This window comes from Chrysemys picta, chromosome 2, assembly GCF_011386835.1.
Source record: "Chrysemys picta bellii isolate R12L10 chromosome 2, ASM1138683v2, whole genome shotgun sequence".
NCBI lineage: Eukaryota > Metazoa > Chordata > Testudines > Emydidae > Chrysemys > Chrysemys picta.
In genome coordinates, this window is record NC_088792.1 from 51,327,222 (window position 1) to 51,350,185 (window position 22,964).

Below are 22,964 nucleotides of genomic sequence, written 5' to 3' on the forward strand. Positions count from 1 at the left end.
AGGAAGCAAAAAGGTTTTTAAATAGCCTGCAGTGAAATGAGTATCTGTTCTGTTTTATACTACATTTACTTCCCAGTTGTTATGTCTGCCTTACCTGCACTTATGAACCTATCCAGTCATTGCGACTGACTGACTTCTTTGGGTTATTTCTTCAGCTCCAAGCTTATACTTTATTCATTTTTGGGACACGTATATAAATTCTCATCAAACTGTGAAGCGCCCCAGCAGGGGAGTTAAGAAAACACCTCATCCCGAATTGATCTCATGGGAGCGAACTGACTGTGGAAAGGATTTATTTAAATTGTGTATTAGCAATATTAAGTGCTTTGCTCCTGTATTTGTGCTGAGGTATTCATGAAACATTTGACAACATCCCCATGTGGCAGATCAACATGAATTATTACAAGGCCTGTGTATTAGCTGGGCACCAACATACCCACCAAAGATGGGGTGGTGCAGCTCCCTGATGTTCTGTAGAAATTCGAGGGCTCCAAAACCACTTTTTAAAATTGGTGCCAGTGAGAGACTTTGCTGTGTTGCCATGCCTTACTGCTGGGGCTCCTCAAAGCCCAGCAGCTTGACATCCTATGTGCTGGAAGTAGGAGAGACGGCTCTCTTCCCTGCAAGATGTCCTGGAAAGCTGCACAGAAGCTGAGCAATGTAGTTATACCCCCTATGGTCCAACAGAGCAGAGGAGAAGGTCAACATAGGTTGCTGAGCTACAAGGACAATGACTTCTACCTTCCCTGTCACCTTTTACTTTCTCCCTCTCACCCTGACCCTGTTTGCCCCTCTCCCCACTTCCACTGCCTTTCTCATCCCCCTTGCCCTGACCCCCCACATCTTCTTCAGTTCCTTTCCCCATCCTAACGCTTTCGATAAGCTCAAATCTGGAGTACATGAAGTATGAAGTTAATAGAGGAGTCACTTGTTTGCTGTGTTCTTTGGTGCAATAATTTACAATTTTGGGAACAGTTAGATTCCTCTCCTGTTAGTTATGTTAATATGAAGAAGAGAAACTGAATGTTTGGTTGTAAACTAAAAGGGGGAGGGACACGTGGCTCTGGAATTCCCACAACATACAATGTCTTACTCAATGCACCAACCTGTATTACCCGTACTCTGGTGTTTGGTTTGGCAAACTGAAACAAATACAAATTAGGGGATAATATACAGGCATAACTTTGACATACCTAGTTAAGAAGTATTCCATTTGTGGAGTGCATGCTCCCTTTCTGTCTCCTTACCACGTAGTTACTACTCTGGTATGGGGAAAATAGGATCCCTGTTTTAAATAAATAATAGTAATACTTTCAATAATGGATATTGGTGGATCTCTCGGCCTGGATAGTGTGTCTCCCTGGCTGACCCCTTCCGGAATTTATGAATGGTTTAGTTTTTTCTATATAATGTTAAGTATTTGACAACTATTGCCTTTTCATTGTGCTTGCCTATGCTTGGTGTAAAGTTAAGTTGGTATATGTATGTTATGTTTTTGCTTTATCTTGTCTTTTTGTGCTCTTCTCCCCTCCCTATTCCCTGGAAGTCTGGCAAGTGTCAAGCATCTAGCAAGGTAATCCAAAATCTGTGGAATAAGTGCCTGAGACATTTCATCCATGGACTCTCAGTGGGTTTCTGTATGGGGAGGAGGATGAGACGTAATAGAGCAAATTATACAAACATTCCACCCCCTTCATCTGTAAGGCTACAAAAATAATTCTTAACACAGCCAAATGGTCCTAAATCTTTTATTTCCTGGAATGTAACGGGTCTCAATACTCCAGTTAAAGAAAAAAGTGTACTCATTATTAAAGAAAGCAAAGGCAGATGAAATGCTTTTGCAGAAGACTTGACCACAGATGAGGCTGCTAAATTAGAGCACGACTTGGTAGGAAAAACAATGTCTTGCTGCTTCTCATCCAAATCCAGAGGGATAGCCATCCTCTTCCATAAAACACTGTCCGTAACAGTCTTGGAATCAATTTCAGACAATCAGGACAGAGTTTTAATCCTTAAAGTCACCACAAATGTATCTGAACTAATCACTGCTAATATGTATGGACCTACACTTGATGATCCTGAAACTTTTCGTAGGTTTTTATTAAATTACATAGCTCACCCCATATCCTTACTGTTATTGTTAGGGATTTAAATGAGGTGCTTGATTGAACAAATCTCAACCTCGGGGTCATATACCAACCAAAACTAGAATGGATCTGGAGTTGCACATTGAAGATCTGGGACTATGTGATATCTGGCGACTTATACATCTAATGGGTAGGGACTAGTCATAGTTTTCTTTGGTACCTCAGTCCTATTCCTATATAGATTTCTTTTTAATCTCCAGGGACTTGGTTAATTCTGTAATTGACTCCTCCATTAATATAAGTGCTGTCACTGATCATGTTCCTATAACTCTTCAAATAGGAACAGACCTGAGAGAGAAAAAGCCTTATAGCTAGCGATTTAATTCTTCACTTTTATTAGATCCGCATTTCAAAATTTTTATTGAAAAAAGAAACTGGCTTGTTGCTGGAGACAAATGAACCCTCAACATCTTCTAGCAGGCTATTTTGCTCAAGGGCAAATAGAAATAAAATTGTAAGTTTTGCATCTGAGAAGAAGAGGGAACCTGGAGAAAAAAATGAAAGCCCTTTAGAAAAAAGTAAAAGAGCTCAATTTATCTTATGCCACAACTCCATCTCCAGAATTTCTTTGATCCTCAATTAATTGTAGATTTAAACTCAATAAGCTGCACTCAGCACATCTGAATTCACCCTATTTTGACTCTGGCAGGACTTCTGGGAATTGGGTGAAAAAGCAGGCAAATTGCTGGCATACTGCCTAAGACAGTGGTTTTCAAACTTTTTTTCTGGCAACCCAATTGAAGAAAATTGTTGATGCCTGCGACCCAACGGAGCTGGGGATGAGGAGTTTGGGGTGTTGGAGGGGCTCAGGGCTGGGGCAGAGGATTTGGGCGTGGGGGTGAGGCCAGGGATGAGGGAGTTGCGGTGCAGAAGGGGGCTCCAGGTTTGGGGGGGCTCAGGGCTGTGGTGCAGGAGGGGTCAGGGCTCTTGGCTGAGGGTGCAAGCTCTGGGGTGGGGTCGGGGATGAGGGGTTTGGGGGGGCTCAGGGCTGGGGAAGGGGGTTGGGGCGCAGGGTTGGGGCGGGGACTTACTCGGGCGGCTCCCAGTCAGTGCGGAGCATAAGAACATAAGAAAGGCCGTACCGGGTCAGACCAAAGGTCCATCTAGCCCAGTATCCTGTCTACTGACAGTGGCCAATGCCAGGTGCCCCAGAGGGAGTGAACCTAACAGGCAATGATCAAGTGATCTCTCTCCTGCCACCCATCTCCACCCTCTGACAAACAGAGGCTAGGGACACCATTCCTTATCCGTCCTGGCTAATAGCCATTAATGGACTTAACCACCATGAATTTATCCAGTTCTCTTTTAAACTCTGTTATAGTCCTAGTCTTCACAACTCCTCAGGTAAGGAGTTCCACAAGTTGACTGTGCACTGCGTGAAGAAGAACTTCCTTTTATTTGTTTTAAACGTGTTGCCTATTAATTTCATTTGATGACCCCTAGTTCTTGTATTATGGGAATAAGTAAATAACTTTTCCTTATCCACTTTCTCCACATCACCCATGATTTTATATACCTCTATCATAACCCCCCTTAGTCTCCTCTTTTCCAAGCTGAAGAGTCCTAGCCTCTTTAATCTCTCCTCATATGAGACCCGTTCCAAACCCTTAATCATTTTAGTTGCCCTTTTCTGAACCTTTTCTAGTGCCAGTATATCTTTTGAGATGAGGAGACCACATCTGTACGTAGTATTCGAGATGAGGGCGTACCATCGATTTATATAAGGGCAATAATATATTCTCAGTCTTATTCTCTATCCCCTTTTTAATGATTCCTAACATCCTGTTTGCTTTTTTGACTGCCGCTGCACACTGCGTGGACATTTTCAGAGAACTATCCACGATGACTCCAAGATCTTTTTCCTGACTTGTTGTAGCTAAATTAGCCCCCATCATATTGTATGTATAGTTGGGGTTATTTTTTCCAATGTGCATTACTTTACATTTATCCACATTAAATTTCATTTGCCATTTTGTTGCCCAATCACTTAGTTTTGTGAGATCTTTTTGAACTTCATCACAGTCTGCTTTGGTCTTAACTATCTTGAGCAGTTTAGTATCATCTGCAAACTTTGCCACCTCACTATTTACCTCTTTTTCCAGATCATTTATGAATAAGTTGAATAGGATCGGTCCGAGGACTGACCCTTGGGGAACACCACTAGTTACCCCTCTCCATTCTGAGAATTTACCATTAATTCCTACCCTTTGTTCCCTGTCTTTTAACCAGTTCTCAATCCATGAAAGGACCTTCCCTTTTATCCCATGGCAGCTTAATTTACATAAGAGCCTTTGGTGAGGGACCTTGTCAAAGGCTTTCTGGAAACCTAAGTACACTATGTCCACTGGATCCCCCTTGTCCACATTTGTTGACCCCTTCAAAGCATTCTAATAGATTAGTAAGACACGATTTCCCTTTACAGAAACCATGTTGACTATTGCTCAACAGTTTATGTTTTTCTATGTGTCGGACAATTTTATTCTTAACTATTGTTTTGACTAATTTGCCCGGTACAGACGTTAGACTTACCGGTCTGTAATTGCCGGGATCACCTCTAGAGCCCTTTTTAAATATTGGCGTTACATTAGCTAACTTCCAGTCATTGGATACAGAAGCTGATTTAAAGGACAGGTTAGAAACCTTAGTTAACAGTTCCGCAACTTCATGTTTGAGTTCTTTCAGAACTCTTGGGTGAATGCCATCTGGTCCCGGTGACTTGTTAATGTTAAGTTTATCAATTAACTCCAAAACCTCCTCTTGTGACACTTCAGTCCGTGACAGTTCCTCAGATTTGTCACCTACAAAAGCCAGCTCAGGTTTGGGAATCTCCCTAACATCCTCAGCCGTGAAGACTGAAGCAAAGAATCGATTTAGTTTCTCCGCAATGACTTTATCGTCTTTAAGCGCTCCTTTTGTATCTCGATCATCAAGGGGCCCCACTGGTTGTTTAGCAGGCTTCCTGCTTCTGATGTATTTAAAAAACATTTTGTTATTACCTTTGGAGTTTTTGGCTAGCCATTCTTCAAACTCCTCTTTGGCTTTTCTTATTACATTCTTGCACTTAATTTGGCAGTGTTTATGCTCCTTTCTATTTGCCTTACTAGGATTTGACTTCCACTTTTTAAAGGAAGTCTTTTTATCTCTCACTGCTTCTTTTACGTGGTTGTTAAGCTACGGTGGCTCTTTTTTAGTTCTTTTACTGTGTTTCTTAATTTGGGGTATACATTGAAGTTGGGCCTCTATTATGGTGTCTTTAAAAAGTGCCCATGCAGCTTGCAGGGATTTCACTTTAGTCACTGTACCTTTTAACTTCTGTTTAACTAACCCCCTCATTTTTGCATAGTTCCCCCTTTTGAAATTAAATGCCACAGTGTTGGGCTGTTGAGATGTTCTTCCCACCACAGGGATGTTGAATGCTATTGTATTATGGTCAGTATTTCCAAGCGGTCCTGCTATAGTTACCTCTTGGACCAGCTCCTGTGCTCCACTCAGGATTAAATCTAGAGTTGCCTCTCCCCTTGTGGGTTCCCGTACCAGCTGCTCCATGAAGCAGTCATTTAAAATATCGAGAAATTTTATCTCTGCATTTCGTCCTGAAGTGAAATGTTCCCAGTCAATATGGGGATAATTAAAATCCCCCACTATTATTGAGTTCTTAATTTTGATAGCCTCTCTGAGGCCTTGGCTACACTTACCCGGTAGTTCGGCGGCGAGCGATCGAACTTCTGGGTTCGACTTATCGCGTCTAGTCTGGACGCGATAAGTCAAACCCGGAAGTGCTCGCCGTCGACTGCGGTACTCCAGCTCGGCGAGAGGAGTACCGCGGAGTCGACGGGGGAGCCTGCCTGCCGAGTGTGGACCAAGGTAAGTTCGAACTAAGGTACTTCGAACTTCAGCTACGTTATTCACGTAGCTGAAGTTGCATACCTTAGTTCGAATTAGGGGGGTAGTGTAGACCTGGCCTAATTTCCCTTAGCATTTCATCATCACATCACTATCACCGTCCTGGTCAGGTGGTCGATAATAGATCCCTAATGGTATATTCTTATTAGAGCATGAAATTTCTATCCATAGAGATTCTATGGAACATGCGGATTTGCTTAAGATTTTTACTTCATTTGATTGTACATTTTCTTTCACATATAGTGCCACTCCCCCACCTGCACGACCTGTTCTGTCCTTCTGATATATTTTGTACCCCGGAATGATTGTGTCCCATTGATTGCTCTCAGTCCACCAGGTTTCTGTGATGCCTATTATATCAATATCCTCCTTTATCACAAGCACTCTAGTTCACCCATCTTATTATTTAGACTTCTAGCATTTGTGTACAAGCACTTTAAAAACTTGTCACTGTTTATTTGTCTGCCCTTTTCTGATGTGTCAGATTCTTTTTTATGTGAATGTTTATCATCTGATCTGGCTCCTACTTTATCCTCTTCCATCCTCTGCTCCTGACTATAACCTGGAGATTCTCTATCATTAGACTCTCCCCTAGGAGAAGTCTCTGTCCGATCCACTTGCTCCTCTGCAGCAGTCGGCTTTCCCCCATCTCCTAGTTTAAAAACTGCTCTACAACCTTTTTAATGTTTAGTGCCAGCAGTCTGGTTCCACCTTGGTTTAGGTGGAGCCCATTCTTCCTGTATAGGCTCCCCCCATTCCAGAAGTTTCCCCAGTTCCTAATGAATGTAAACCCCTCCTCTCTACACCATCGTCTCATCCACGCATTGAGACTCTGAAGCTCTGCCTGCCTACCTGGCCCTGCGCGTGGAACTGGGAGCATTTCTGAGAATGCCACCATAGAGGTCCTGGATTTCAGTCTCTTCCCTAGCAGCCTAAATTTGGCCTCCAGGACATCTCTCCTACCCTTCCCTACGTCATTGGTACCTACATGTACCACGACCATCGGCTCCTCCCCAGCACTACACATAAGGCTGTCTAGATGCCTCGAGAGATCCGCAACCTTCGCACCAGGCAGGCAAGTCACCATACGGTTCTCCCGGTCATCACAAACCCAGCTATCTATGTTTCTAATGATCGAATCTCCCAATACTAATACCCGTCTTTTCCTAGCAACTGGAGGTCCCTCCCCCGGAGAGGTAACCTCAGTGCGAGAGGCAACCCCAGCACCATCTGGAAGGAGGGTCCCAACTATGGGAAGGTTTCCCTCTGCTCCCGTTGACTGCTCTGCTTCCCTGGGCCTTGCATCCTCCTCAACAGCGCAGGGGCTGTCTGACCGGATGTGGGACAATTCTACAGTGTCCCGGAAAGCCTCATCAACATACCTCTCTGCCTCCCTTAGCTCCTCCAGTTCTGCCACCCTTGCCTCCAAAGTCCATACGTGGTCTCTGAGGGCCAGAAGCTCCTTGCACCGAATGCACACATACACCACCCGCCCACAGGGCAGGTAATCATACATGCTACACTCAGTGCAATAAACTGGATAGCCCCCACTCTGCAGCTGGGCTTCTGCCTGCATTGTTTCCTAGTTAAATAAGGGGTTGTTTAAAGCAAGAAGTTTTGAATGTAGTTTGGTTTATAGGTTTTAAGGGGAATAAAGGGTATAAGATAGAACCGGCAAGGGACCCGCGCACCCTTCCTGCTCCCCTTCTAAACTCCCTTGCGAAACTCCCTGTTAGCAGCCCCTGGTCGCTTGTGCGCTGCTTTATAAAGCCCTGGCCTGGGTGAATGCCCCGCCCACTGATTAAGGCTCAGCCAATTACCAGAGGCTTCTAGCCTTCAGACCGTCCTTTGAAGCTCACAGCTTCCAACTGCCAGCCACAGCACACGGTCCTTCAACCAACCAACCAAACAAACAGACTGACGAACACAAGCTCAGCACACAGCAAGTAACCCCGAAACACAAACTACACTACAGACAGTCACTTACCCCAAGGGTCCTGTATTTGCTCCTCCTTCACCTGGAGAACTCCTTTGCGAAACTCCCTGTTAGCAGCCCCTGGTCGCAGGGGTGCTATGGCAAGCTTCCTGCCTGTCCTGGCACCATGGACTATGCTGTGCCCCAGAAGCAGCCAGCAGCAGGTCCAGCTCCTAGGTGGAAGTAAGCAAGCGGCTCCGCGCGGCTCATGCTCACAGGCACTGCTCCCCCCAGCTCCCATTGGCCAGTTCCCAGCCAATGGTAGTGCAGAGCTGGTGTTCAGGGCAGGGGCAGTGCGTGGAGCCCTGTGCCCCCTCCCCCCCGCCTAGGAGCCGGACGTGCTGCCAGCAGCTTCCAGGGTGCAGCGCGGTGTCAGAACAGGTAGGGACTAGCCTGCCTTAGCCAGGCAGCACTGCCGATGGGACTTGAGCTGCCACAACCCCGTGCCTTACATTCCACAACCCAGTACTGGATTGCAACCCTCACTTTGAAAACCACTGGCCTAAGACAAAAGACCTCTGCATGTAGAATCATGGCCATCCATGATACACATGGTAAACTATGTACATCACCTGAAGATTAATGAAGTGTTCTTTAATTTCTATAAAGATCAGTACCAATTGGACATAAACGCCTCCACAGATGCTTTGGATCAATTTTTCAAAAATATTACACTACAGCAAATGACTGCAGTCCAGCATAGAAACCTTGATGTGCCTCTAGCAGAGGACAAGTTAATTGAGAAGATTAAGAATATGAAAGTGGGGAAAGCCCCCAGGCCAGAGGGCTTCCCTGCCAAATAAACACTTCCTTGACGTCCTGTCTAACAAGATGCTTATCTATTTGATCTGAATGCCCTAAGACTGCCAGAGGCCTTAGATATACTGCGAACTTTGGAAATGCTTCAGAAACGTTTGTGATGGGAGCAGCACACCAAGACCCCTGACCCCTGCACCCCTTTGCTGCAGGGATGCAGAGCCAATTCTGCCAATTCGGAGCCCCTGCCAACCCCGCCAACCCTCCCCCCACCAGCAACAGCAGGGGTCCTGGCCACACACCGCCTTCCCCCAGCACCAGCGTGGGTCCCGGGCCATGCTGACCAACCCCCCCCCACCAGCAGGGTCCTCTGGGCCACCTCCTCCAGCCCCCACAGTGCCCCAGACTGCCCCCCCAAGCACCCGCAGCCCCCCCGCCCAAGTTTTAGTCACGGGTATTTTCAGTAAAAGTCATGGACAGGTCAGGGGCCATGAATTTTTGTTTACTGCCCGTGACCAGTCCATGACTTTTACTAAAAATACCCATGACTAAAACATAGCCTTATCTCTAAGTACTTACCTGGGGAAGAAATATTTGATAAATGAATTCTTCAGTCTATCAGAGAAAGGTATAATACAATCCAATGGCAGAAAGTAGAAATTAGACAAATTCAGACTGGAAATAAGTTGTAATTTTTTAACAGTATGGGTAATTAATCATTGGAACAATTTACTCAGGGTCCTGGTGGATTCTCCATCACTGGCCATTTTTAAATCAAGATTGGATGTTTTTCTAAAAGAGATGTTCTAGGAATTATTTGGGGGAAGTTCTATGGCCTGTGTTATTCAGAAGGTCAGACTAGATGATCACAGTGACCCCTCCTGGCCTTGAAACTGATGGATCTATGGGGTAGAGAGACTGGAAGGAGTACTTTATGGTGGTGTCTATGGGGAGGAGAGGTTGGGAAATGTCATAAGCTCCATTATAGCTCTATGTGAAACTGTGAAAAAGAGGGAAGGATTGACAGACCTTGAGGGAGATTAGTGGCCCAGAGAGAGACAGAGAGAGAGAGACAGACAGACAGAAGGCAAAGGTGAGGAGAAATCCTCTTCGCTGTCCTGCACGAAGGACAGAAGACTTCACAGACAATGATGGAACTTTGACCCAGCACTGAGGCATTCTGGGGAAAAATTGACAGAAGCCTTCAATGGAGGGCTGGTAACCCACAGAACAAAAGAAGCTGTATAAAGAATGGCTGTGGGAACTCTCATTGTTTGTACTGGACTTTCATTTACCCTGGAAGGCATGAAGATTTGATTTGGCTAGAGGACTAAATTACACAGCGAGTGAGGGAAACTGAGGAATGAGTTGCATCTGAAGGTAAGAGGCAAGCTACTTTGTCACAGAACTGAACTATACTGACTGACTTCAGTTGCTATGTCAAAGGCCTAATTCCATGCAATGCACTATTTTCATGGTTCCTGTTAAAGAGGTAGTTTCTCTTACCTGGGAGTGTGATGAAGTCATCTATCTGGTAGACATGTTCACTGTCAGGGTCTGTAGCAATGAGTTGCAATTCTTCCAGAAACTCCTGAAAGTTAGGATCAGTCTTTTGAACCACCCCAATTACAAATATCTCAATGTTGATGGCATGCGCACTCCTCACTACGACATCCAGGCTTTGATCACGAGTATCAGCTTGTCCATCTGTTATTACAATAGCCACTTTTCTTACCCCTTGTCGTGCAACCTGAAATATCTCAATGGCTTTGCTGATAGCTGTAGCTGTGCAAGTGCCTTCCCCTAGGTACTGCATATTATCAATAGCAAGTTTCACCTTATCTTTGCTCGTGTACTCCTGCAGAGTCGATACCAGCTCTACTTTGTGGCTGAAGTTGATAATGCCAATGCGGGCAGTACCTTGGTTGACCGTTACCCTGTCAATGAGTGTTTTCACAAAATCTTTGACAATTCTGAAGTTGTCTGGTCCAACGCTTTCTGAGCTGTCAATCACAAATACAAGTTCCAGTGGAGTTTCTTTACATTTGACGCCACAGCCTAAAATATTAACAATTTTTGACATTTTATGAGAAACTTCCTTTCGATTACACAATGAATGCAACTGAAAAAATATACATCAGATTCTCAGTTACCCAAGTCAAGGTGACTTTTCTGAAAACAGAAAACTAAAGTAATCTACAGTTACTGAGATTTTTTTCATAGCAAATGGTAGGCCAGATGCAGAATGGAAAGAAATGGGTAGAAGATTCTGACTTCCCAAATTTTAATTTATCTATCTCTACATTTTTACAATGAAGGCTCTCTTTTTCTTTGTTTACATTTTGTTTATTTACCAACCTCTACTAAATATTTATTAGAACATAAGAATGGCTATACTGGGTCAGACCAATAGTCCACTTAGTCCAGTAACCTGTCTTCTGACAGTGGCCAGTGCCAGATGCTTCAGAGGCAATGAACAGAACAAGGCAATTATCAAGTGATCCATCCCCTGTCATCCACTCCCAGCTTCTGGCAAACAGAGATTTAGTGGTACTAAGAGCATGGATTTGTGTTCCTGACCATCTTGGCTAATAGCCATTGATAAACCTATCCTCCAAGAATTTATCTAATTCTTTTTTGAACCCAGTTATTCTGTTGCCCTTCACAACATCCCCTGGCAATGATTTCCACAGGTTGACTGTGTGTTGTATGAAGAAGTACTTCCTTATGTTTATTTAAAACCTACTGCCTATTAGTTTCATTGGGTGACCCCTGGTTCTTGTGTTATGTACAGGGGTAAATAACACTTTCCTATTCACTTTCTCTACAACATTCTCGATTTGTATAGACCTCTATCATACCCCTTCTTAGTCATCTCTTTTCTAAGATGAACAGTCCCAGTCTCCTTAATCTCTCTTCATATGGAAGCTGTTTGATACCCCTAATCATTTTTGTGGCCCTGCTCTGTACCTTTTCCAATTCTAATATATATCTTTGAGATGGGGCAACCAGAACCGCATGTAGTATTCAAGATGTGGGAGTACCATGGATTTATATAGACTCATAGACTTTAAGGTCAGAAAGGACCATTATGATCTTCTAGTCTGATCTGCTGCACAACGCAGGCCACAGAATCTCACCCACCCATTCTTGTAACAAACCCCTGATCTATGTCTGAGCTATTGAAGTCCTCAACTTGTGGTTTAAAGACTTCAAGGTGCAGAGAATCCTCCAGCAAGTGACCCGTGCCCCATGTTGCAGAGGAAGGCGAAAAACCCTCAGGTCCTCTGCCAATCTGCCCTCGAGGAAAATTCCTTCTCGACCCCAAATATAGCGATCAGCTAAACCCTGAGCATGTGGGCAGGACTCACCAGCCAGACACCCAGGAAAGAATTCTCTGTAGTGACTCCGATCCCACCCTATCTAGTGTCCCATCACAGGCCATTGGCCACATATTTACCACTAAAAGTCAAAGATCAATTAATACATAATAGCATTATGATGTTTTATGTCTTATTAAAAGACAGGGGGAGGGATAGCTCAGTGGTTTGAGCATTAGCCTGCTAAACCCAGGATTGTGAGTTCAATCCTTGAGGGATCTGGGGCAAAAATCAGTACTTGGTCCTGCTAGTAGAGGCAGATGGCTGGACTCAGGGACCCTTCCAGTTCTATGAGATAGGTATATCTCCATATAGTATTATCTATCCCTTTTCTAATAGTTCCTAACATTGTTAGCTTTTTTGATTGCCACTGCACATTGAGCAGATGTTTTCAGAGCACTAAGCACTATTACCTACATAGGAAAAAAAGTATCCATAACTATATCAATTTAATAACTTTCAGTGTAGCTATTAATAATTTCAAAGTAAATTAATAAACAACAGAAATGTTCTTTACTCCATTTTGCTTTTATATTTTTAAGTTCTATCTCCCTTAAAGCACACAATCTAGTAACTGAAATCTTAACATTTTTTCTGACAGTTTAGTTAATAATTTCTGAAACCTTTAAAAAAAGACATGTAACTGTGGTTTTTGTCCTCAGATTTCCCAGGTTTACACAGTCTGTAAACTCTAGGCCCAGTCATCTCTTCTGCAGACAGCTGCAGTACAGAGTTAAGGGAAGACATTTCAGTGAGGTTATCCTACCAGTAACTCTGTGCAGAAAGCAAGTTCTTGGCCACTTGCGGAACATTCTGCATGGCTTGCCAACAAACCCTGCAGATCCCAGAGATATGCAGAAGGCCTGGCCCCTGGTGTTCCCTCCTTCCTCTTCTCTTCCTCCCCTTTCCCCCCCCCACCCCCTTCTCTGGCAGTGTGGCTATGCTGTCAGGACTTCCTCAGCTGGTGTCTGCCCCTGGAACCCTTTTTACATTGCTGAGATAGTGTCTAGGGACATATGATTCAGTTTCTGGCTGGATTATACTTCCACTGTGAGCTCTGCTGGATTTCCTTTTGATTTGCAGAATTCCTCTTGCTAGCCCATATAATGTGCTTACTTTTCAGCTGAAAATCATAGGCTCTACCCAACTTCACTTATTTTCTGTAACATCTTATTTAAAATGTTTTACTGCTGACACTGTACATGTGTTCCATTATGACAGAGATCCTTCCTCACTAACACGTGGAGTAGCAGGCTTTACTTGTATCATTTTCACCATGGTAGTTTTATTGTTTTTTATTAAAACTTGTTATTTCTTTTCTATAACATAGATCTTACCACATATTTCCATGATAAGTCTGATAATTTCTTCTTTCTGAAAGACAGTATTCATTAATGTGTTACGTTTATTCTAATCCTAGGGCATGTTTTTCTTTTGTTTGAGCTGCTACTGCATATCCAAAACCTGCTGTCCCGTTTTTGCAGTTTTGCTATTTTACAGAGCAAATTATATTGCACTTAGGGACAACTATAAAGTGGCTGGAACTCATAAATGTCACCAGCTGACATGCGGCTATATCATGCCATCAGCTTCTAAATAGTACTCCTAGTTGAAGTCAATGAGGAGTCTGGTGGCACCTTAAAGACTAACAGATTTATTTGGGCATAAGCTTTCATGGGCATAAAACCCCACTTCTTCAGATGAAGTCAGTTGAAGTCAGTTAGCTGTTCTTAAAAATCTATATAATATGTGGCCCAAAGTATTTACAATAAATTGCTCTTGATACTAATCATAGGTCTCAAGAGTTGTAACGTGTTGGTCACATCTCGGGTATTAAGTCCTTTAATGCACATTTAAAAAGAAAACCTTGCAAAGATGATGCAGTTTACTCTATGTGGTTATCTCAGAGACACATGCTCCATTATTTTATTATCCTAAAATAACTTGTTTGGATGTCTGAAACAAAACTATGTGGTCTAGACAATAGAAAGGTCATTACTACATGCCCCAGTCATTCCCACATGCATTTATATCCACCCATATTGTACATTCTCAGCAAATTGCATGCAGAACAATGCCTGCTTCTATCACATGAAAGGGTTTTGAAACGCTCCATGTTTGGCCTGTGTAGATTCTTCAGGAAGTGGTATAGTTAGCAAAGTATTTCCACCACTCCAACCAGCAACAAGAATGACAACAACACAGCAGAACCTGTCTATGACACAAATTCCACCAATAAGATGATCATCTCCGGTGGAATTTGTGTTCTGCTTCCAAATGTATTGCTAATGTCCTATCAGTGTGTCTCTGAATTCCAGATCAGCCCAATTTATAATAACTTAGTCAAACTCTGAAGCAGCAGGATCAGAATTTATTCAAATTAACAAAACATGCACAGTTTTTGCAAAGGGTAAATTCTTGACTGTCATAAATCAATTAATGTATATACTTACAGTAAGACCAGGTTCACCTTTTCTTCCCACAAACCCCTAAGAATTTGTAGAATGAGATCAATTAATAAATGCTAGTTTATCTCATTTCCATTCTGTAAAATTAAATAATGTAAAAAAGGCATTTTACCATTGGTCCTGCAGGGCCTGGTTCTCCAATATCTCCTTTATCACCTTTTTTTCCTGGATCACCTTTCTCCCCATAATCTCCCTAATAGAAGACAGCAGAGGAAAAAGTAGGGAAGTGCTAGAGATACATAATTGGAACTGTGCTTCCCCAGTTTTTGTTTAGTTTGTACTAGCACATGTCCTCCATACAAACCCATGGAAGAACTCTATCTGTGCATTTGAGACTACTGATCAATGGGCAGTTTGTACGTGAACCACTGCAGTAATTACTGTGGTGGCTGTATGTCGACCTAATATAGTTTTATAGCGTAGACATGCCCTAAATTTTTGCAGGATCAGGCCCTTAGACTGCAAGCTCTCTTTAAGGTAGTGTTGGTCTTTTGTTTATCTGCATAAAACCAGGCACATCTAATAAGAAAAAAAATCGTTTATTAATACATAGGCTAGGATTTACCTTTGAGCCAGGGAGGCCATATCCCTCTGAACCCCTAGGTCCTGGTAAACCTGGAAGTCCTTGTTCTCCCTGAATACAACATGGAGAGTAAATTCAACTAAAAGTGATATTAAGTTATGGAAAAGATACATTCATGTAGTAACATTCTGTGTCATAGAGAAAGCCGAAGTCTTTGCATTATGTAATGTCACCAACAATTCAGAAGTGCTGCTCTTAAGTAGCAGTAATAACTAATGGGTTTGGGTTTGGAGATTCCGTCCATACACTAAAGGTCTCACAATACTTTTTTGTAAAACAGGGGTTGGTGTATGGTGCACCAGTTGCCCTGCTATATGTATATAGTTTTATAAAATGCTTTGTGATAGTGGCACTGTATTCAATATAACTGCCACCATGGAAACTGGACATTAAAAACAGTAATTTTTAGCTACATGTGGACTTCCTGAATGTACAGAAAATCCATTACATTGATAGAGGTTCACAAACCATTCTGTTCCTTTTAATACAGGAATGTTAGTATTTTTTGACTGAGACATCATACTAAAGGCAGAACAACCCCACAACTCAGCTAAGCAGCCTTAAGCAGTCACAAGTGTTACATGACGGGAATGTGCATTTACAAAGCCCAAAGGAATGATAAACAGATGTCTCTATAGTGAAGCCCCACAGAAAGGAAGTAATTTGTCTACCTTAAAGCACTTCTTCCACAGCCACAGGGAGTGCTACTACATTGTACAATACCTTTAAGGCCTAATGAAGAGACAGATCTGTTAGGGTATATCTACGCTGCACTCTGAAGTGTGACTGCAGTATAAGTAGACGTAACCACGCTAGCATGGTTAAAATTAGCAGTGTGGCCACAGCAGCATAGGTTTCAGCGCAGGCTGCATAAGCACACTGAATAATCCACACCCCTGAGTGATGTAAGTGATACCAATCTAAGCGCTGGTGTAGACAGCACTACATCAAAGCTCTCCCACCAACGTAGCTACTGCCTCTCACGGAGGTGGAGAAATTAAGTCGATGGGAGAGCTCTCTCCCATTGGCTAGAGCATCTTCACCAGACGCGCTACCGTAGTGCAGCTGCATTGGTGCAGCTGCACCACGGTAGCGCTTCTAGTGTAGACTAGCCCTTAAGTCATACAAAGTGTTCTCTACCACCTTTCCCCAGTCTCTGGATTGTAGCAGTCATTTTTTTTAAAGTGACAGGGAAAAATAAGTGCTGGGACAGCCTGAGACCATTCTAGGTTGTGATTCCCAGCTGAGATATGGAATTGCACTAGCATAAACCTGGAGTGATGCTGTGGACCCCTGAAGTGCAATCTTAACCCCAGTGAAGTCAATGAGAGTTCTCCCATTGATTTCAATGGGACCAGGATTCCATACCAGGCCTCCGTTCCTGTTCTTTTGTAGATCAAACACTCGGGGGGGGGGGGGGGAGGTAATCTGATCAGGGCTTTAGAGTAAACAGAAATATGATATTTTACATTTTTGTCATTTTTTAATAAAAAGAAAGCAAAAAGAACATTGATCCAATGTGGCCCAGTCAATGGCCGCTCTTTATCAATGTTAATTACTGCAGACAGCAGTCACAGCTCTTTAGTTTTACTGACAGCTAGCTAAAATATTAGATTGGTTTAGAATGATACTAAAATGTGGATGGAACATGTTATGAAATGAAAATCACATATATACGTCTGACATTTTCCCATGAGAACATAAGCACAAGGCTTGAAGCAGATGCAGAAAAGTTATTTATGTTTCACTTTACCCCATTTCCAAGTTTTGTTTGTGTGTGCTCCTGCTAAAGTATGACTGGTTTGAAAATGGAAATGTCTGAGGCAAGACTCTGCTTCCGTAAGGCTCTCTTCCTGTAGCCTCAGACAAGGGAAGCAAAAGACAGCAGAGAAGGAAATAAGGACCTATGAAAATTATTAAAATGATAGTAGAGGGATTTACTTGCAGCATGAGTGTGTTAAACAGAAGGATCAATTAAGAGAGGACATAAATGGCACTGGAAGTTATATGTTAGTAAAATGGAATAAGCCAGTGCAAAGTGATATAATGTACATAGTAAAAGGACAGAGGGGTGAGTTTGTAGCATGACTAATGACAAGAGAATGACAGGTGTAAGATAAAGCTGGCTATGTGAAATGCCGCTATTTCCATTCATATGTTGAAGCCATTTACATCACTAAAGCCCAATGTGAAGAGGGGTACTGTGACAGGGTGATGGCTAGGAAACCCGGAGCGAGCCCTCTGTCACGCCAGCTCCAATCAGGAAAGGGGTATTGGAGCTGGCTGAGTAAGCCCAGTCCTAAGTGGCAAATGGGGAACAGCTGCCAGCCTCTTTAGCCAGGGGCTACATAAAGGCTGGCAGGCAGGAAGCCAGGGGGGGAGTGGAAAGGGAGCAGCTGGGGGAGCCAGAGGCTGCTCTCCCCTGCTGACTGCAGAAGCTAGCAGTCCTAGAGGCTGCAAGCCTGATGCTGTCTGTAGCTCAGGACTGGCTCTAGGCACCAGCAAAGCAAGCACATGCTTGGGCCGGCATAATTCCAGGGGTGGCATTCTGGCCATTTTTTATTTTTTTTTGGCTTGGGCAGTTGCACTCTTGGGGCAGCACATTTTTGCTTGGGGTGGCAAAAAACCCAGAGCTGGCCCTGCTGTGGCTACAAGTTTGTGGGAACTTCTACTGTAAATAAAGAGCACAGGTGATTGCACCAAAGCAGAGTCTCTGGCTGGCTTGTGGGTGCAGAAGTGGCAGATGATAGAGGGGACCACCTGTGCCCTGTTACATATGGGGGTTTGTCTGGGAGCCTAAGCCAATGGATGTGGTTGGTGGTCTGGAGATGGAGGAGACCCTGCAAGGCTTCCAGCTGTCCCACCAGGCTGAGAGATAGGCCTTGCTAACCTGGCAGGCAGAACAGCAGAAAAGCCTAGAGGACTTTATAAGAGAGCAGGCCAACATTCAGCAGCAACTCCTGCAGTGAATGGTGAGTTCTGCAGTAAGGGATGGCACCTGGCCACCAGGCTTGGGACTCTGTAAAATGGGGCTGACAGATGACTCGGATGCCTTACTGGGTATGTTCGAGCGGGTAGCCATGGGTGCCGGATGGGATAGGGCCACCTGGGCCCTATGGCTGGCTCTCTATCTGGTGGGAGAAGCTCAAGTGGCCTAAATAGCCCTGAGTGAGGAACAGGCCAGGAACTATGAGATGGTGAGAGCGGCCATCCTAGACTGGGTGGGCCTGTTGGTGGAGAAATACAGCCAAAAGTTCTGGTCGGCCTGATAGATGGGGGCTGTTTGGCCTCTGACACTTGCTCAGAGACTGATGGATGGGGCCACCTGCTGGCTGAGGCCTGAGATGCAAACGGTGGGGGAGATAATGGATGCCCTCGTCCTAGAACAATTGCTACAGAGTCTCCCTGAGAATGAGTCTGGGTCAGACAACATCAGCCAAGTACGGTTGATGCAGCAGTACCGAGGAGTACACGGAGGTAGACGTTCCCCAAAGGGAGGGCTGACCCTATAAAGACAGAGTTAGGGAAGAAGCTGAGGGAACCCCTTCCTGGGAAAGGCCCCAAGAGGAAGGAGGAACCCTGAGGAGCTCCTAGTAGAGCTGGCATGATTGGTTGCTGACAGTGTGGGTGGCCAGGACATAAAGAGGGGGACTGCCCAGATATGGAATGTGGGTGGGCTGAATTTTGTGGCTGGACTAATGCTGGAGGGTGGACAAGGGGGTAGAGGCTGTCCACCTTCCCAGTGAGGGTGGGGAGGAAACCCCATAGGATACAGCTTCAGCCTGCTTGCTCATCCAGAGAGGGCTGATAAAACTGCACTGGATAAGTCCAGGTGCATGGATGGCCCTGGAGTGTACCTACGGGGACAGGAGACACTGCCCGGTGGTCCAGGTGCCCCTAGAAGTGTAGGGCAACTTTAAATGGAAGCGGATCAGGGCAGTAGAAGGGTTACCATGCTCTGTTGTGTTAGGTACGGACTGGGGCCCTCCCCCCCAGAGGGAAAAGGAAAAGTTCCCCAAAGAAGGAGGCAGGGACCCGTAGACTGAGAAGCCCCAGGAACAAAGAGGAGCCAGGTTCTCAGGATAATGAACATAACCCTAAACAACAGAGCCCAGATAGGATAGACAGAGGAGAAGGAGGTGCAGGCGAGATGGCCAGCCCAAGTTCCTTAGAGGGAGTAAAGGGGCAACTGGAGCTCCCCACGACGCAGCTCCAAGAGAAGAAACAGGGACTCCACTTGGTGGCTTGAGAGAACCTGGGGTGTCCAGCAGGAGGTCAGGATTGGCCTCGACCCACTACCGGAAGAAAAGGGGATAAAGGAGCAGGGATGCTTGCTGGGGTGTGATTGGTGTGAGGACCTGTGGGTGGTGGCAGAGCTATGGGGACATCCACCCCACACCCCCGACCAGTGTACTTTTTGCAGGTGGGGGATGAAGGAACCTCCAGGAGATGATGCTGGTGATCACCCAAAAGAGATGGAGAGGCTTACCAAGATGAACCCCACCGGAAGAGGGTGGAGAGGCCGAGGAATGACGAACCTGGTGGTTCATAAGGGGGAGAGGTATGTGACAGGGTGCTGGCTAGGAAACCCTCAGCCAGCCCTCTGTCACACCAGCTCCAATCAAGAAAGGGGAATTGGAGCTGGATGAGTAAGCCCAGGCCTAAGTGGCAAACGGGGAACAGCTGCTGGCCTCGTTAGCCAGGGGCTACATAAAGGAAGGAAGGCAGCCAGGGGGAGAGGAAAGGGAGGAGCCAGGGAGTTAAAGGCTGCTCTCCCCTGCTGGCTGAAGCTAGCAGTCCCAGAGGCTATGGGCCTGATGATGCCTGTAGCTACAAAGTGGTGGGAACTTCTACTGTAAATAAAGAGCATGGGTGATTGCACCAAAGCAGAGGTCTCTGGCTGGTTTGTAGGCACAGAAGATAGAGGGGCCCACGTGTACCCTGTTACAGGTACACATGGCATGGTTACACAGTTTTGCCTCCAGACTGCCAGCGTGCCAGAGAGGTGCTTCACTGCTGGCTCCACGTAGACTGGTGTGGAGGAGGTCATTGCAGCTGGGCCAGGGAAGAAATTGAAAGATTAGCACTTATGCAGTTCTTATGATCCCACTGAAGAGTCACAGAGAGTGCTCTTCTATCATTCCATCTGCTAGGCTGCAACAGTGGCAGTTCAGTTCTGTGCCCTACCCAGAGACTGAGCAGGTGAATTCAATCCTAGAATCATAGGACTGGAAGGGACTTTGAGGTCATCTATTCCAGTCCCTTGCTGCACTCATGGAGGACTAAGCATTATCTAGACCATTGCTGATAGGGGTTTGTCTAACCTGCTCTTTAAAATCTCCAGTGATGGCTATTCCCTGTTTAGTACTCTATACAAAGTCCAAGGAGGCTTTGTTCAAGAAATAGTGAATTTCATTCCTTATGAATGCCGAACATAAGGCCAAACACAATGCACAGTCAACCTGTGGAACTCCTTGCCATAGGATGTTGTGAAGCCCAAGACTATAACAGAGTTCAAAAAAGAACTAGATAAGTTCATGAAGGATAAGTCCATCATTGGCTATTAGCCAGGATGGTATCCCTAGCCTCTGTTTGCCAGATGCTGGGAATGGGTGACAGGGGATGGATCACTTGTTGATTACCTGTTCTGTTCATTCCCTCTGGGGCATCTAGCATTGGCCACTGTTGGAAGACAGTATAGTGGGCTAGATGGACCTTTGGTCTGACCCAGTATGGCCATTTTTATGTTCTTAAACCCTGCTCATGCAAGCAGTGCCATTAACACTAATAGGTCTTCTCACATGTATAAGGCAAGCAGGATTTACCTTTCAGTGAACATCAATAAAGATCACATTTTGTTAATTTAAAAATATTCAGTGATTTACCAGTTTGACCCACATACTATAATTCAACTAAAAATTGGCTATTTATTCTTACCTAGAAAGCAAATTATGCTTGTGCAATAATGCTGTTTTTCAGGTCCCTGATCCTAACTTCCTGCTAGAGCATTGATCAATAAATGCACCTTTAAATAAAATCTAGACTCTGAACTGATTGTCGATTTGGGCAAGATACACAGTGGCTTCTGCACAAAAACAAAAGTATAATAGGAAAGCCCTGTCAATGCTGCTATCAGATTGTGTAACTGATCTCTTCTCCTATGCTCCATTCTCTCTACAAGCACAGAGTTCCACATAAGTAATAACTTCTTAGGTTGAAATTTGCTGTTGCCCAAACAAAAAATGGGCACTGTACTTCTGAAAAAGATCAGTGATTGGCACCACTGAGGCACCAAAACAGATTTCAATGGATGGCGAAAACAGTTACTGGAGTGTCAAGACAAGTGCCACAGTGCTAAGAAAGAAGGATTAAAGACTTTAGTAGTTTAAATGATTATATAATTCACTAATCATCTTGACACAACTCACTGGACTCTCCAAAATTCTAGGGCCAGCTGTGTATGTTCAGCCACATTATTATAGTAATTGTCTCAAATGCAAGGACAAAAATCTTATTTCAATAGCCCACATTATTAAATGTGTTTTTCAGTGGATCATAGTCACCACCTTAAAAACCCTCAGTAGTAAAACTATTACCGCATATCTCAAAAATATTGCATGTTTTGAATTTATCTCACAATGCGATAGAGGCAACATTTAAAGTTGTGTACATACATGACTACTCCTCTAGAGAATGTTTTGGCTACCTTTTAGCTACCAAAGTAGAGAACACACTCAGATTCTTTCTCCTGTAACTGAAAAAATGTGGATTTGCACAAATACTGTATATTCTGCAGATTATTTTTCCTGCATTTTAGATGCATTTCAACCACTGAAACATTTCCACTTGGTTTGGCTAATCTCCTTGCTCTAGCTAAACCCACTGTAACCACAAGATTTAGTCATATACATTCCACATAATATATTCTGGAACCATTGCCAAATGGGAACAGAAGGTGCATTTCTCAACACAGCTATGCCAGTGCACCTCGTCACTGGGGCTTAATCCTGCAAAATGCTGAATATGCTATTCTTGAAACAGCAAAGCATTTAAATATACACTTAAGCATGTATGTATTTCCATTGATTTAGAAGATAAAGATTGGCACTTGGGGTGTTCTCCATTAAGGCCCTGGCCATTAAAAACTTGCTTCCCTACCTTTGTACATAGCAGCCAGGTTGTTAACCCTCAAAGTGCATTACAAGGTTCACTTTGCTCCCCCACTCATAAGTGATGGCTGGGGCTTGATACCGGGGCCGGGGAGAGGGATTGTGCCGGAGGCTGGTTAACTTCTGTTATATTTATGATGTCTCTGGGTTATTTGATTTAATCTGGGGATAAATGACAGGTCTGTCAGTGTATTTTTAAAATATGGTAAAGGGTGCTCAGAGCAATGAATGGACACCCAGGCCCGCCGACAGAAATTCTGGGCCCCTGTCACTTCTGGGACTGCCTACACAGGCCCACGGGGTCCCCCAGAGTGCGGGGCCTAGAGCGGTCTTACGCACGTAGATTCCCTGTGGCCCACCTGGGTGATTTAAAAGGGCCCGATGAGCCCGGCCGCCGCTGCTGCAACGGCGGCGGACAGGGGCCCCCGGGCCTTTTTAAATCACCCATGCCCCTGGGCAATTGCCCCTTTTGCCCCGCATGTCCGGGGGCCTGTGGACACCCTCTTATTATAGAGTATTACAAATCCAAATAAATAAATAGCATCTTGTAAAACTGAGACTTACTTTTCGTGGTTAAAAAGTA

General features: G+C 44.5%; 1 protein-coding gene across 3 annotated transcripts in view; it reads right to left on the minus strand.

The window, feature by feature from the left end:
- Positions 1–22,964, minus strand: part of COL28A1 (collagen type XXVIII alpha 1 chain) — a 140,701-nt gene that overhangs the window by 14,664 nt on the left and 103,073 nt on the right. For all 3 annotated transcript variants that reach the window (XM_024101347.3, XM_008163424.4, XM_065587012.1), the window contains exons 28-32: positions 15,195–15,263; positions 14,742–14,822; positions 14,615–14,650; positions 13,499–13,535; positions 10,288–10,839 (exon numbers count right to left, since the gene is read on the minus strand). In XM_024101347.3, the coding sequence (XP_023957115.2) occupies positions 10,288–10,839; positions 13,499–13,535; positions 14,615–14,650; positions 14,742–14,822; positions 15,195–15,263 (775 nt within the window). The remainder of the gene's footprint in view (positions 1–10,287; positions 10,840–13,498; positions 13,536–14,614; positions 14,651–14,741; positions 14,823–15,194; positions 15,264–22,964) is intronic.